General features: G+C 46.6%; 1 protein-coding gene across 1 annotated transcript in view; it reads right to left on the bottom strand.

The window, feature by feature from the left end:
* The window catches only part of LOC144493137 (uncharacterized), a 66,201-nt gene that overhangs the window by 5,507 nt on the left and 44,575 nt on the right, over positions 1-16,119 (bottom strand). The window contains 7 exon segments of the mRNA XM_078212037.1: positions 1,869-1,983; positions 7,850-8,205; positions 8,208-8,412; positions 8,773-9,013; positions 9,015-9,403; positions 9,467-9,618; positions 9,714-10,949. Of these exon segments, the coding sequence (XP_078068163.1) occupies positions 1,869-1,983; positions 7,850-8,205; positions 8,208-8,412; positions 8,773-9,013; positions 9,015-9,403; positions 9,467-9,618; positions 9,714-10,949 (2,694 nt within the window).

Here is a 16,119-nt window from a genome sequence, read left to right as displayed (position 1 = left end):
GGGACCCTGAAGCTGTGAAGCAGCAGTGCTAACCACTGTGCTACCGTGCCGCCCGAGTTTAGAAGAATAAGAGGCAATCTCATTGAAACAAACAAGATTCTGTCGGGGTTTTTGAGAGGGTGGATGCTGAGAAATTGTTTCCACTGGTCGGGTAATCTGAAACACAGGGCCACAGTCTCAGGATAAAGGGATGATCATTTAGGGCTGAGATGAGGAGAAACTTCTTCACTCTAATGATTGTGAATCTTTGCAACTCCTTATCCCAGAGGACTGTGGATGCTCCATGAATGAATACATTTAAGGCTAGGACAGACAGATTTTTGGTTTTTTTTATTTTTATCCATTCGAGGGACATGAGCATCACTGGCTGACCAGCACTTGTTGCCCATCCCTAATTGCCCTTGGAGGGCATTTGAGAGTCAACCACATTGCTGTGGCTCTGGAATCACTTGTAGGCCAGACCGAGTAAGGACGGCAGATTTCCTTCCCTAAAGGACATTAGTGAACATTAGTATGTCAGGGGTTCAACAGAACTAGAGGTCATAGTTTGAGGGTAAGGGGTAAACGTTTTACAACTGAGGTGAGGAGAAATTTCTTCACCCAGAGAGTGAATGTATGGAATTCACTACCTCAGAAAGCAGTTGAAGCCAAAATGTTGGCTGATTTCAAGTAGAAATTAAATATAGCTCTTGGGGCTAAAGGGGTCATGGGGGGGAAGGGGAGGATCAGGATATTGAATTTGATGATCAGCCATGATCATAATGAATGGCGGAGCAAGCTCAAAGGCCAAATGGCCTACTCCTGCTTCTAGTTTCTGTTTCTATGTAACAGACATGGGAGTGGGCTGGAAACTGGAGTTGAAGCCCAAGATCAGCCATGATTGTATTGAATGGTGTAATAGGCTCGATGGGCCATGTGGTTTACTTCTGTTGCTATTTCTTGTGTTGTGATCTCCTGACAGATAGAGCAACAAAATGTTATATTGAATTTGAGGGGTAGATATGCAAGGTAATATAAAATGCTGCTTTCTGTTGTCAAAATACAGATGGAGTTGTGTTGTGTGTGTGTGAAAAACATGCTAATGAACCCACACACAGCTTGGGTCCTCGGAGTTCTACCTTGAATGTCCCATTCCAAAATCTTAATTTATTGTAAAGCCATACTGAAAAGGTCTTTATGCCTCCTGCAGGCTACAATGATGAAGTGTGGTTTATGGAGTGTTCTGACCTTGAACCTGATGGCACTCGCAAAGCCTTTATATTATCCTGTTCTTTACCTGAGGAAGGATGAACAATAAAACTGAGAGAAGTAGAAAAGCGGTGGTGTGCATGTTGACTTTCAATATTTAAATATTACCGCTGTAAGTCAATAAAAATAAAATTATTCAAATTGGGAACACTTTATTAGTGTCTGGTGAAATTCTGTTTGTTTCAATGTGAAGACTGAAAATGCCTCATGAATTATGGAAAGGCAGCTTTTTGTTCTTCATTTGTTCGAGGACATGCTGTCCTTGCATTATAACTGTGGTTTTAATAAGTGACATTGGAATACTTGTGAAGCATGAGTTTGCCACTAATGTGCATTGCCATTCAATTTATTTAAAATGATTAAATCCTAATTAGCATAAAATGACTGCTTAATAGAAATGGAAAACAATTTATTTTCTCCATGTAATTCAATGTCATTTTGTATTTCCTTTAGAACAGGATAAATGCATTTCCTTACCTGTTACCTATCACTCTCCTTTTCCTTCAGGTACCATGCCCTAAGAAGGCAGTGACGATTGGATTGGTCCAATGATTATTCTTGGCAACGGTTTGCAAATGCCTTCTGCAGTTTGGCTAGCCAGGAAACTCTTCCACTCTTACTGCCTGTCATCAGGCAAATTTCAGGCTGGTAATCAACCGGTTTGGCCACGTAATGAATGCATCTTCCATGGCCATCAATTTCCGAAGTGGGACTTGGACCCCCAGCTATCACATCCTATTGTTTGAAAGAGGGTATTTAAATTAACACAGCATCTTTCACAACCACAAGACAAAGTCCCTTACAATTGAGCACTTTGAGGGGTAGTAACTGTTGTATTGTGGAAAACGCAGCAGCTTATTGAGCACAGCAAGATCCCCCAAACTGCAAGTGATTGCAAGAAGTTAATCTGCTTTGGCGATATTGGTTGGCAGATAATTTATTGACTAGCGCACTGGGCCACATTTCACTTAGATGTGAGAGGTCACATGAGTGCTCAGGAAGACATGGTAGCATTCCTTCAGCACGTCATTGGAGTCCAAACCTAGATGCTGTGACCATAGCTCTGGGGAGAGACTTAAAGCAGATTTCCACTCCATCTGATGAAGGAGCAGCGCTCCGAAAGCTAATGGCATTTGCTACCAAACAAACCTGGTGTTGTTAAAACTCTTACTGGAGATACTTAAACCCAGAGGGTGGATTTTCCATCCCTGTCTTTGGTGGGTGGGAATGGTGACAGGTGCGGAGAATCGAGGGGAGTCCCAAAATGGCTTTTAAGCCAGCAGGATTTCCCCACTCAATTATCCCTGTCCCCTTGGCAGTGACGTAATGGGTTTCCTACCATGCAATGATGGCAACCCCATTATAATCCATTACCATATACTTAACAGGTCTCCCTGCACTACATCATTCACCCCCCACCCCCATCCCCACATAAAGGAATGTCATGCTGGCAGAGTTTAAAACAGGTTTTTTAAAACAGGGAAGTGGCAAACAGGGCTTGCCGGGGAACACAAGTAAATGCAGCTCCAGCAGGGAGAGGGTGATGGCCAGGCATGCAGTGGTAAGTGTTGGGGGAGACCACTGGAAGGGAGGTTTGGGGTGGGAGGGGTACCCAGGTGATTCCCTTGTATGTGGGGAGGGGGGGGGAAGGAAGGTTCCTTGGGGATAATGTCAATGGGGCAGGCAGATTCCCTTCCCATGCCTGTGGGGGGAGGGGTGGGGGTTTGGGAAGGTTCCTTGGGGATAGGAGTCCCATGTCAATGCGGCGGGCACATCCCTGTTTTAAAAAACCTGTTTTAAACTCTGCCAGCATGACATTCCTTTATGTGGGGATGGGGGTGGGGGGTGAATGATGTAGTGCGGGGAGACCTGTTAAGTATATGGTAATGTATTATAATGGGGTTGCCATCATTGCATGGTAGGAAACCCATTACGTCACTGCCAAGGGGACAGGGATAATTGAGTGGGGAAATCCTGCTGGCTTAAAAGCTGTTTTGGGACTCCCCTCAATTCTTCGCACCTGTCACCATTCCCACCCACCAAAGACTGGGATGGAAAATCCACCCTCTGGGTTTAAGTCTCTCCCCAGAGCTATGGTCACAGCATCTAGGTTTGGACTCCAATGCTGTGCTGAAGGAATGCTACCATGTCTTCCTGAGCGCTCATGTAACCTCTCATAGCAGATGGGGTTTAATTTAGATAAATGCGAGGTGATGCATTTTGGTAGATCGAACCAGAGCAGGACTTACTTAGTTAATGGTAGGGTGTTGGGGAGAGTTATAGAACAAAGAGATCTAGGGGTACAGGTTCATAGCTCCTTGAAAGTGGAGTCACAGATGGACAGAATGGTGAAGAAGGCATTCAGCATGCTTGGTTTCATTGGTCAGAACATTGAATATCGGAGTTGGGACTTCTTGTTGAAGTTGTACAAGACATTGGTGAGGCCACCCTTGGAATACTGTGTGCAATTCTGGTCATCCTATTATAGAAAGGATATTATTAAACTAGAAAGAGTTCAGATCAGCTAGATAGTCAATATATTTTCCCAAAGGTAGGGGAGTCTAAAATTAGAGGTTTAAGGTGAGAGGGGAGAGATACAAAAGGATCCAGAGGGGCAATTTTTTCACACAGAGGGTGGTGAGTGTCCGGAACAAGTTGCCAGAGGTAGTAGTAGAGGCGGGTACAATTTTGTCTTTTAAAAAGCATTTAGACAGTTACATGGGTAAGATGGATATAGAGGGATATGGGCCAAATGTGGACAATTGGGACGAGCTGAGGGGTTTTAAAAAAAAGGGGCAGCATGGACAAGTTGGGCCAAAGGGCCTGTTTCCATGCTGCAAACCTCTATGACTCTATGAGTGGGGGTCCCATGTCCATGGGGGAGGGGAGATTCCATGGAGCTCTGGGCAGGATTTTCAGGATGCCCCATGACATTGCATGTTTTCCGGCAGCAGAGGGGGCTCATCATTGGCTGCCAGCAGGATCTTCCTGTCTCACCTATGTCTATGCTGTTTTGCATGGCTCGCCTATTCCATTGTTAGAATATAAACAATAACATTGGATCTGTTGTGGTGTGACCAATGGTAACATGCCGTTAGGGTCAGCTGACCCAGTAAACTATATAACCAATGACAAAATGATGTGGTGGTCAGCTGACCAGCTGACTCAGTATAAATAAGAATCTGCTGGAGTTTGTGGGAGTTTGGAATGGCCCAGGGTGAGGCCTCAAGTGTTGGGGTAATGAGATTTCTTTATTAAACCTTTTTCTTTGATTGAAAAGTTGGAGTAAGTCTTGTTTTATTTTATTGCCTACAACTGAAGCGTTCCTTCTGGTGGATCAACATTGGTAGCAAAGGAAAACCCATTGTAATTTGGTGTTTGTTTTTGAAAAAGTGCTACAACCGTAGGGGCGGCATGATAGCAGAGTGGTTAGCACTGCTGCCTCACAGTGCCAGGGACCCAGGATTGATTTCTGGCTTGGGGTCACTGTCTGTGTGGAGTTTGCACGTTTTCCCCATGTCTGCGTGGGTTTCCTCCGGGTGCTCCGGTTTCCTCCCACAGTCCAAAGATGTGTGGGTTAGGTTGATTGGCCATGCTAAATTTACCCTTAGTGTTAGAGGGATAAGCAGGGTAAATATGAGGGGTTACGGGAATAGGATCTGGGTGGAATTGTGATCGATGGAGACTCGATGAGCTGAATGACCTCCTTCTGCACTATTGGGATTCTATGATTCTATTTTATGACAGAAGATGGAAGTAAACTGATGGGATTTGATTGTCCCCCTGTCTTTTCAGATACCGAACCATACTGGCAATGAAAGGCAGAGGTGGAAATATGGACCCTTGTCACTGCAATACCGAGGGGGAAAAAAAGCAAGGTTGGCATTAGCTTTGTCACTTCCGCTTAGGAGCAAGATAAGGAGCAAAATATTTTCCAATTGGATGGCAGATGTCCTAAATAAAGAAGAAGAGCTACAGCTCCTGCTATGATATTTAGATAAGTTTTACCCAAAAGATGAGTTCTTGGAGAATTATGAAGGATGGGTGATGTTTGACAGGATTAGGAGACAAGATACATGGAAGAGTATGTCATGGATTTTGATAGGGGCCATAACAGGCTAATGAAATTTAATTTGGAGATTCCAGATGCAGTATTGGCCTTTAAGTTGTTGGATTGTGCATGTCTGTCACAAATAGATACTCTTCTAGTAATGACTGGAATATAAGTAAGGGGAACAGAGCCCCTCTTTGATCAAATGACAGCATCATTAAAAAAAATTTTTGGGAAACAATCATTCCCCACCACCACCGGAATGCCATAGTGCCCAGAGCAGAGGAGTCAGTGGTGACTCAGCTGCATGCCAGACCAAATGGTACACAAAGGCCCTTAAACAGAGACAGTCATGTTAATAACAGACCTAGTGTTGAAACCAGATATAACTGATTTGATAATGGAGAAAGAAAATGCACATGGGAAACTGATAAAAGACATTTAAATCGAAGAAATGTTGAAGGGATTGTGAATCGTTATTTCCAATGCGATTTCCCCATACCACTACATAGTGAACTGCCTGAAAAGAAGAAAACGTATCTTTGAAACTACATGTGACAAAGAATACATAGAAGCCAACATTGATGAGGATAAGTACCAGGAAGACATTGTTTTAGTGGCAGAAAAGTGGAGTCCAATAATGAATGTCCTGATGATAGACTCTTTCAACCGTGCTGTTTTAGATAGTGGATGTACGTCCACTGCAGCCAAGATTGGTTAAGTTGTTATTTAGGGTCTCTTGATCATAACGACTGAAAGAACAAGATAGTTCTACCTGCTTTAGATTTGGAGATGACAATATTTTAATGTCTTCCCAAAGGGTGGTACTTCCCTGCAGGATTGTGGGAATCAGTTTAACCGTAAGTACAGGTGTAGTTTCCACTGATATACCTTTATTATTAAGCAAGTCTGCGATGAAGAAAGCTCAGATGACCATTGATTTGAAACAGGATAAAACTGGTATTTGGGGAAAACCGTGGATCTACATTTTACAAGATCTGGCCATAATTGTCTTCTCTTAAGCGAATCAAAATTATCAGACCAAAGGATTCATGACACATTGGTGTTCCTTACAGACAACAGCATGGTGGACAAAAAAATTATTCTGGAACTCCATAAGCGGTTTGCTCATCCAGCACCACAGAGACTGAGAGCACTGCTGCAGGATGCAGGTGTGCTGGACAAAGGATAGAATGATCTCATAGAGCAAATATCAGCCCAGTGTGAAATTTGCATAAAATATAGAAAGACACCCCTATGTTCATTCGTGAGTCTCCCAATAGCATGAGATTTCAATGATGTAGTGGTGATGAATCTAAAGATATGGAATAACAACAAACACATCTATTTTTTGCATTTTGTGGACGTGGCCAGCTGGTTTATCATATCTACAGTGATTTACAGCAAAGATAAAGACCATTATAGATAAAATTATGACCCACTGGATTGGAACAGAGTTGGAGGCACCATCTAAATTTTTGACAGACAATGGAGGTGAATTCGCAAATGATGAGTTTCAAGATGTGTGTGAAAATTTAAATAGTATTATAATGCACACTGCAGCGGAGAACCCATTCAGAACTGGCTTCTGCAAAAGGAATCACGCAGTAATGGATAACATTGCATAAAATTTTGGCAGATCAACCGGGCTGTAAATTGCAGATTACATTAGCATAGGCAGGGCATGTGAAAAACGCTTTACAGATAGTTGGGGGCTATAGTCCATACCAGTTGGTATACAGGAGGAATCCAAAGTTGCTGTCAGTATTAACAGATGCTCCTCCGGCATTGGAAGGGACAAGCATTGGCTCCATATTTTCGGCACACTTAAATGCTATGCAGGCAGGGAGAAAGGCCTTTGTTAAGGTTGAGGTTTCAGAATGGATAAGATGAGCCCTAAGGCGTCACATAAGACTATCAGGGGTACATTTTGAAAAAGGTGATATGGTCTACTATAAAAGAGAGAACCTTAAAGAGTGGAAAGGGCCTGGGAAAGTGATAGGGACAGATGGCAAGGCAGTTGTACGACAATATGGTAACCAGACAGTGTGAGCCCACTCTTTGAGTAGTGGGAATTGGTTATGGAGCATCTGAGCAGGAAGTCGAAGTGCCAGAGGTACCTTGTACCTCACATGCGCATACTTTGTGCTACTATGAGGATCAAACAGCTAAAGATGAGAGGGAATCTGATGATCAACAAACTAACAGTGAGGCAGGGAATTAAGCTGTTACTTCAAAGGTTCAGTTACCCAAAGTAGGCACAGTGGTATCATACATGTTGTTGTTCGTCCATCGACGGCGATGAGGACCTCGACACCATTAATCATTATGAGGCTGGATGCGGTATGTCCGAAGATGACTGATCAGGCCAATTCGGGCACGGAATGTCCTGGCACATACTGGGCAAACTTGTGTAGGCGCTGTAGTTGTTGCGCTGGTAGCTCTGGACTTGCTCAGCTTGCACTTAAGTTGTGCTTCAGCATTACACCTTGCTTCATAAGCTTGACAGCTCTTGTGGATGAGGCAGCGCCAGGTAGGGCGGTTTTGTGCCAGCGTTTCCCAGGTGGTCGTGTCTATGTCAAGCGACTTCAGGGAGGCCTTGAGTATGTCTTTGTAACGTTTCTTCTGCCCTCCATGCGTGCATCTTCCAGCAGAGAGTTCCCCAAAAAGGAGCTGCTTGGGTATGCGCTCGTCCGGCATACGGATGACATGACCTGCCCACCGGGTCTGTGCTCTCATCAGCAATGTGTGGACCGATGGTAGACTTGCTCTAGAGAGAACTTCAGTGTCTGGTACTTTGTCTTGCCATCTGATGCATAATATTCTGCGAAGACAAGTCATGTGGAAATGATTGAGCTGTCTTGCATGCCTTCGATACACAGTCCACGTTTCACAGGCATAAAGAGGGTAGTGAGTACCACGGCGCTGTAGACCTTCAGTTTTGTTGCTGGGCTGATTCTTCGATGTTCCCATACAGTGGAACGCAGCCTACCGAAAGCAGAACTTGCCTTTGCTATTCTGCAGTTAACTTCTATATCAATAGTCACTGCTCTGGAGAGGGTACTGCCAAGATCAGTGAACTGGTCCACTGCCTGTAGTTTCTGCCCTTTGATTGTGATTATGGGTTCTGTGTACGGTGCATGAGGAGCAGGCTGGTGCATGACTTCGGTCCTTTTAATGTTGATGGTGAGTCCAAAGTTGTCACAAGCCATGGAAAATTTGTCCATACTGACTTGCATCTCTGGCTCTGAGCCAGTATGTGGAGATGCCAGCGTTGGACTGGGGTAAACACAGTAAGAAGTTTAACAACACCAGGTTAAAGTCCAACAGGTTTATTTGGTAGCAAAAGCCACTTTAACCTGGTGTTGGACTTTAACCTGGTGTTGTTAAACTTCTTACTCTGAGCCAGTATACAGGGTAAGGAGTCTAACAACACCAGGCATCTCCACATCAGTATACAGGGCGCAGTCATCGGCAAAGAGGAAGTCTCTCAGAACAGTCTCCTTCACTTTGGTAATAGCTTGAAGTCTCCTCAGGTTGAAGAGCTTCCCATCCACTCTGTACTTAAGGCTGATTCCAGCAACACTGTCCTGGAAGGCATCATTCAGCATGGCAGTAAACATCATGCTGAACAGTGTGGGTGCGAGCACACAGCCCTATTTGACACCATTGGTGACTTGGAATGCCTCAGAGGATTCTCTGCCGTCCAGTACTCTGGCCATCATGGAACTGGCGTACCATCTGAATGAATTTGGGGGGGCAGCCGAACTTTGACATGATCCTCCACAGGCCTCGTCGGCTGACAGTGTCGAAGGCTTTCGCGAGGTCAACAAAGCTTGTGTAGAGCTCGCGATTCTGCTCCTGACACTTCTCCTGAAGTTGGCACGCAGCAAAAATCATGTCAATAGTCCCGCGACTTTTGCGGAAGCCACACTGTGACTCTGGAAGCAGGCCCAGCTCCAGATGAGTGACCAGACGATTTAGCAGGACTCTTGCGAGGGTTTTCCCTGCAATGGAGAGCAGCGAGATTCCTCGATGGTTGTCGCATACTTGCCGATCGCCCTTCCTCTTGTAGAGGTGTACGATGGAAGCATCTTTAAGTTCCTGAGGAATGGATCCTTGCTTCCAAAAGGACTGGAACAACTCGGTGAGCTTCTCGATAAGTACAGGACCAGCAGCTTTGTAGATCTCTGCGGGTATGGCGTCGGCCCCTGGGGCTTTGCCACTAGATAGCTGGCTAACAGCTTTCGTGACTTTGGCTACTACTGGTGGGTCATCCATGGCGTTGTTGATATCGACCTGGGAATCCTGTCTATTGCCTCATCGTTAATAGATGACGGTCAGTTGAGGACGGCTTCAAAGTGTTCAGCCCATCTCTGCAGGATCTGAGCCCTCTCTGTAATGAGAGTTGTACCATCTGTACTCAGGAGGGGGGAACTCCCGAGAGATTGAGGTCCGTAGAGAGTGTTGAGGGCTTCATAGAACCGTTTCAAGTCGTTTATGTCAGCGTATCCCTGTATTTCATCTGCCTTGGCGCTCAGCCAGGCATCCTGCATTTTACGCAGTTTATTCTGGACTGTCCTGCGAGCACTGGTAAAGGTGTTTTTCTTGGCAGCTGATGATGGGTCGTTCTGACAGGCACGATGAAGATGGTGCTTTTCAACAAGTAGAGCCTGTATCTCCTCATCGAACCAGTCATGCTGCTTGCGGGTAGAGGGCCCGAGCATCTTCAGTGCAGATGAATGGACAGCATCCCTGAGGTGTTCCCAGTCGTCCTCAGCGCTGCCTGCGAGGTGTAGGTCAGCAAGCTTGGTTTCTAACTCTTCAGCCAGTGCTGAAGCTATGCTGGGGTTCTTTAACTTGGCCTCATTGATTCTTTTCATAACCTTGCTTCCTCGTGGTCGCCTCTTGGGTCTGATGCGGAGCCTCATCTTGGAGACAATGAGCCTGTGATCTGTCCAACAGTCAGCACTACACATGGCCCTGGTCACTCTGACATCCTGCCTGTCTTTTCTCCTGACAATGACATAGTCGATAAGATGCCAGTGCTTAGAGCGGGGGTGCATCCAGGAGGTCTTGTTACAGGTAGGCAGACGGAAGGTTGTGTTGGTTATGAGGAGGTCGTGTGCTGCACAGGTCTTCATTAAGAGTAGGCCGTTACTGTTACACTTGCCTACTCCATGCCTCCCAGTGACTCCCGGCCAGAATGCAGAGTCACACCCTACTCTTGCATTGAAGTCGCCAAGCAAGATCAGCTTGTCGCTACTGCTCACTGCTGATAGTAGGGCATCTAGTTCTTCGTAGAACTTGTTTTTCATCTTGTCCGGGTTGTTCATTGTGGGGGCATAAGCGCTGATCAGGGTGGCTTGACTTCTGTTCTGCAGCGGAAGCTGTAATGTCACAAGCCGGACATTCACACCCTTGGGGAGACTAGCAAGTTTCCGAACAAGGTGACTCCTGACAGTGAATCCAACTCCAGCATCACGACGCTCATCGCTGCCGCGACCGCTCCAGAAAAAAGTGTATCCACCTCCAGTTTCAGTCAGCTGACCTACGTTGGCAAGACGCGTTTCACTCAGGGCTGCAATGTCAATGTTGTATCTTGCAAGCTCTCTAGGAACTAAGGCTGTTCTTCTCTCTGGTCTATCTGCTGTAGGGTTGTCCAAAAGCGTGCGCACGTTCCAAGTGCCAATGGTGAGCGGTGTCACCTTGTGTTTTATTTTGTTTGTTCGACCGCAAGATGGGATCCCCTCCAGCCGCGGTAAACTGGCCAGGGTGTAGTGAAGCAGGCAATGTTTAGGACACCTTTTCTAGCCCCTTCCTCATTCTATGGAGGTGAGCAGTGCGTTCCTGAAGGGGGCTGCTCATTCGCCCAGGTAGACGCCGAGTTTCACTGCTGCTTCGGTCAGTGGAAAACGACCATTAGACCTGGGCCGCCTGTGTGCAGGTCCGTGACTACAGCTCCCAGTGTATCCACACCTGCTGCTTCATCGCTCGCCCATCGCCACAGGACTTCAAAGGTTGAACAGGACAGTGATGATAATGATGATGATGGTGTCGAGACTAGCGCGTGATTTGGATTAAAGCGAGGGAGAGTTGCGCAGCGTCAGCCTCACTCTCTCTTCCCAATTCCCATCTGGATCCAGTGGCAAGACAAGAGTCGAGACGCTTGGAGATGGGACTAGGCGCAGTGGGTGACCAGGACGTCTACTATGTCTTGTCCTGCTCTTCGCGTTCCACGACGCTTGCAGAGACCGCCTTCTTGACCGTTGGACCTTCCATTGGTTTCTTCCGCTCGATCCATAGAAACCCTACAGTGCAGAAGGAGGCCATTCGGCCCATCAAGTCTGCACCGACCACGATCCCACCCAGGCCCTACCCCCAAATATTTTACCCGCTAATCCCTCTAACCTACGCATCTCAGGACTCTAAGGGGCAATTTTGAACCTGGCCAATCAACCTAACCCGCACATCTTTGGACTCCGCCGGAGTCTGTCTTCATATGCTGGGATAGACATCTCCTGTTCTGTAGCAGAAGCTGTAATGTCATAAGCCGGTCGTTCACACCCTTGGGGAGACTAGCAAGTTTCCGAACAAGGTGACCCCTGATGGCGAATCCAATTCCAGCATCACGACGCTCATCGCTGCCGCGACCGCTCCAGAAAAAAGTGTATCCACCTCCAGTATCGTACATACCTAAAGGGTCAAGTGAGTGGAGACCATCGGGAGAGCAGGAAAAGCCTCAGGGAAGTATAAACACTGGCTCAACATCCAAGAGTGAGGGCAAAAAGCAAAAGCTATAGATTGGGAAAATTGGGTGGAAAGATGGAAGCAAAAAAAGTGAGATCTAAGTCCTGAGGATGAGACAAGCATTCATGAACCCAGGAAAAAGTTACGAATGTTGTGAAGTTGTGTCAACAGAGAACAGCGGTCAGAGTAGCAGCCCCGACAGGATTCCGAGTCTTCCTTGTTAAATTCCGGCCTCTACTGCAGTAGAGGCCAGAATTTAACGAGGAAGACTCAGAATCAAAACTATGATAGTAATAGGAGTAGAAGTCCGCATGATAGGGAAGTGTTGGTAGCTGCCACAAAATTGAGCTCATGGAGATAAGAGAGGCTCAAAAAAAAAGAAAGCGAGACAGTTGGAAAGTGTTTGGGGTGTACACCAAGGTTCCAGACGAAGGGCAGCCAGCTCTGTCCCATCGGTGGGTTTGCACAGAGAAAGTTTTGCAAAATGGGACATATCAAACAAAAGCCAGATTAGTAGTGAGTATGAGGAGCATTTGGATGGGAGAGACATTAGGGTTGATTCACCCACAGGAGGGAAAATGACACTGAATTTTTTTCATCATTCTAGCATCTAATAATTGGGTATGTAAATCAATAGATTTAATGCAGCATTGCTGCAGGGCAAAATATTTCAAAGAAAAGATTTTTTTGAGGCTGCCCAGAGAAGTAGGTGATACACAGGGACAATTGTGGAGATTGAACAAATCTGTATACCGATTAAGTGATGCATCAAGGGTTTGGTATTTTTCTGTGTGATCTGTATTGCTGAAGACTGGCTGTGTCCAGTTAAAAGATGTTCAAGAGGAAGTCTGAAGGAAAATTAGCTGGAATTTTCGTGATGCATGTGGATGATTTCCTCTGGGGTGGCAGGAAGGAGTTTGAAAAAAGCATAATTGAGAGACTTAAGACAGAATTTAAAGCAGCTGGTGTTTTTCAATATCTCGGTCTTGATATCTGACAAAGTAAATCTGACATAATGATGAGTCAACAGGGATATGTAAATAACATTGATCCCATTCCCATCCCCAGAGAGGTTGATGGAAAAAGAGGAACCAGCCAACGAAAAAGAATTGTTGAGGATTATGATAGGACAGCTAAATTGGCTATGCACATAAACAAGACTGGATGGGAGCTATAATGTCCTAGAGTTAAGTAATATGTTGAGGCGCACCTCAGTAAGAGAGATCTTACAGGGGTTCCACTGCCCGTCTGCAGCCGATCCCTCCTGGCACCATCACTGGTTCACTACCAGCCACAGATTACTCTTCCCTGCAGGTGCGAGAGAGCGGGAGAGATGGCTGTGGCTGGTAGTGTACCAGTGATGGTGCCAGGAGGGATCGGCCACAGACAGGCAGCGGAACCCCCCCCCTCCCCCGACCAGAGGATGAGACGTCCCACCCCCCCCCCCCCAGAGGATGATACGTCACACCACCTCCCCTCCCCCCCCCCCCAGAGGATGAGACATCACACCCCCTCCCCTCCCACCCCCACCGCCCCACCCCAAGAAGGCGATGTGGGCCCGCCCCCTCTCCTCATCCCCCCCCTCATCCCCCCCCACCAGAGTTCCAACTGGGCCCACCCCCCCTCCGGCAGACGCCAGCGGGCCTGTGTGAAGCCCGGTCACTCCAGCCGTGGCTCGAAGTCAGTGTCCAGGAACGTGCTGCAGGCTGTCGAAGGACTGAAGGTGAGTGGGAAGGATGGTGGAGGGAGACCACGATCGAGGTAGGTTAGGGGTGTGCTCTGCCGGAGGGGCCTGCCTCCCAGAGGGGTCCAATCCCGGGGGGGGGGTCTGCTGGGTGGTTAGAGGGGGTGTCCGCGAAGGGTGGGCCTCAGTGATTCCCCTGCCGAATAAAAGTACAAGTTGGACTTTTATTTATCAGGTCGGTAAAGGCACGGAGGCGAATTGGGCCAAACGCTGGTAAAGGGGGAATTGATGGTAAAGTTGGGCGTGCGCTTCATTAAGTCGATTTAAATGCATGCAAATACATTTAAATCGCGCGCTGGCCGATTTGGGCGTGCACCAGAACAGCGCCCGAATCGGCCGTTGGTAAAGGCGCGATCCGCTAGGAATCAGGTGCGGATCGCGGCATAGGCCCGACACCCAACTTTACCGCCATTTCGCGCCCGAAAACAGGCATGAAGCTTTGGTAAAATCGGGCCCTGGATCTATTATAGTGTGACCAATGGTAACATGCTGTAAGGGTCAGCTGACCCAGTAAACTATGTAACCAATGACAAAATAGAGTTAGTCATAGAGGTTTACACCATGGAAACAGGCCCTTCGGCCCAACTTGTCCATGCCACCCTTTTTTTTTAAACCTCTAAGCTGGTCCCAATTGTCCGCATTTGGCCCATATCCCTCTATACCCATCTTACCCATGTAACTGTCTAAACGCTTTTTAAAAGACAAAATTGTACCCACCTCTACTACTACCTCTGGCAGCTTGTTCCAGATACTCACCACCCTCTGTGTGAAACAATTTCCCCTCTGGACCCTTTTGTATCTCTCCCCTCTCACCTTAAACCTATGCCCTCTAGTTTTAGACTCCCCTACCTTTGGGAAAAGATATTGACCATCCAACTGATCTATGCCCCTCATTATTTTATAGACCTCTATAAGATCACCCCTCAGCCTTCTACGCTCCAGAGAAAAAAGTCCCAGTCTATTCAGCCTCTCCTTATAACTCAAACCATCAAGTCCCGGTAGCATCCTAATAAATCTCTTCTGCACTCTTTCTAGTTTAATAATATCGTTTCTATAATAGGGTGACCAGAACTGCACATAGTATTCCAAGTGTGGCCTTACCAGTCTTGTACAACTTCAACAAGATGTCCCAACTCTTGTATTCAATGTTCTGACCGATGAAACCAAGCATGCCGAATGCCTTCTTCACCACTCTGTCCACCTGTGACTCCACTTTCAAGGAGCTTTGAACCTGTCCCCCAAGATCTCTTTGTTTTGTAACTCGCCCCAATGCCCTACCATTAACTGAGTAAGTCCTGCCCTGGTTCAATCTACCAAAATGCATCACCTCGCATTTATCTAAATTAAACTCCATCTGTCATTCGTCAGCCCACTAGCCCAATTGATCAAGATCCCATTGCAATCCGAGGTAACCTTCTTCACTGTCCACTATGCCACCAATCTTGGTGTCATCTGCACACTTACTAACCATGCCTCCTAATATAAATGACAAATAACAGTGGACCCAGCACTGATCCCTGAGGCACACCACTGGTCACAGGTCTCCAGTTTGAAAAACAACCCTCTACAACCACCCTTTGGCTTCTGTCATCATGCCAGTTTTTTATTCATTTAGCTACCTCACCCTGGATCCCATGAGATTTAACCTTATGCTAAAAAGTACCATGCGGTACCTTGTCAAAGGCCTTGCTAAAGTTCATGTAGAAACATCAACTGCACTGCCCTCATCTACCTTCTTGGTTACCCCTTCAAAAACTCAATCAAATTTGTGAGACATAATTTTCCATTCACAAAGCCATGCTGACTGTCCCTAATCAGCCCTTGCATCTCTAAATGCCTGTAGATCCTGTCTCTCAAAATACCTTCCAACAACTTATCCAACACTGAGGTGAGGCTCACCCCACTGTAGTTCCCAGGCTTTTCCCTGTAGTCCTTTTTAAACAAAGGCACATTTGCCATTCTCCAATCTTTAGGCACCTCACCTGTGACTATCAATGATTCAAATATCTCTGCGAGAGGACCTGCAATTTCCTCCCTAGCCTCCCACAATGTCCTGGGATACACTTCATCAGGTCCCAGGGATTTATCTATCTTGATGCGCTTTAAGACATCCAGCACCTCCTCCTCTGTAACATGTACACTCCTCAAGACATCATTATTTATGTCCCAAAGTTCCCTAACATCCATGCTTTTCTCAACAGTAAATACCCCCCCCCCCACCCCCCCCCACCCCCCCCCCACCCCCCCCCAGAAATCAGAAAATTCCCATCCTTTGGGGCGATTTTACCAATTTTGCTCTAAGTGTGGGGCGGACTTGAAACTGGGA

This window comes from Mustelus asterias, chromosome 4 (genome assembly GCF_964213995.1).
Source record: "Mustelus asterias chromosome 4, sMusAst1.hap1.1, whole genome shotgun sequence".
Taxonomy (NCBI): Eukaryota; Metazoa; Chordata; class Chondrichthyes; order Carcharhiniformes; family Triakidae; genus Mustelus; species Mustelus asterias.
This window is presented reverse-complemented; position numbering and strand designations above follow the sequence as displayed.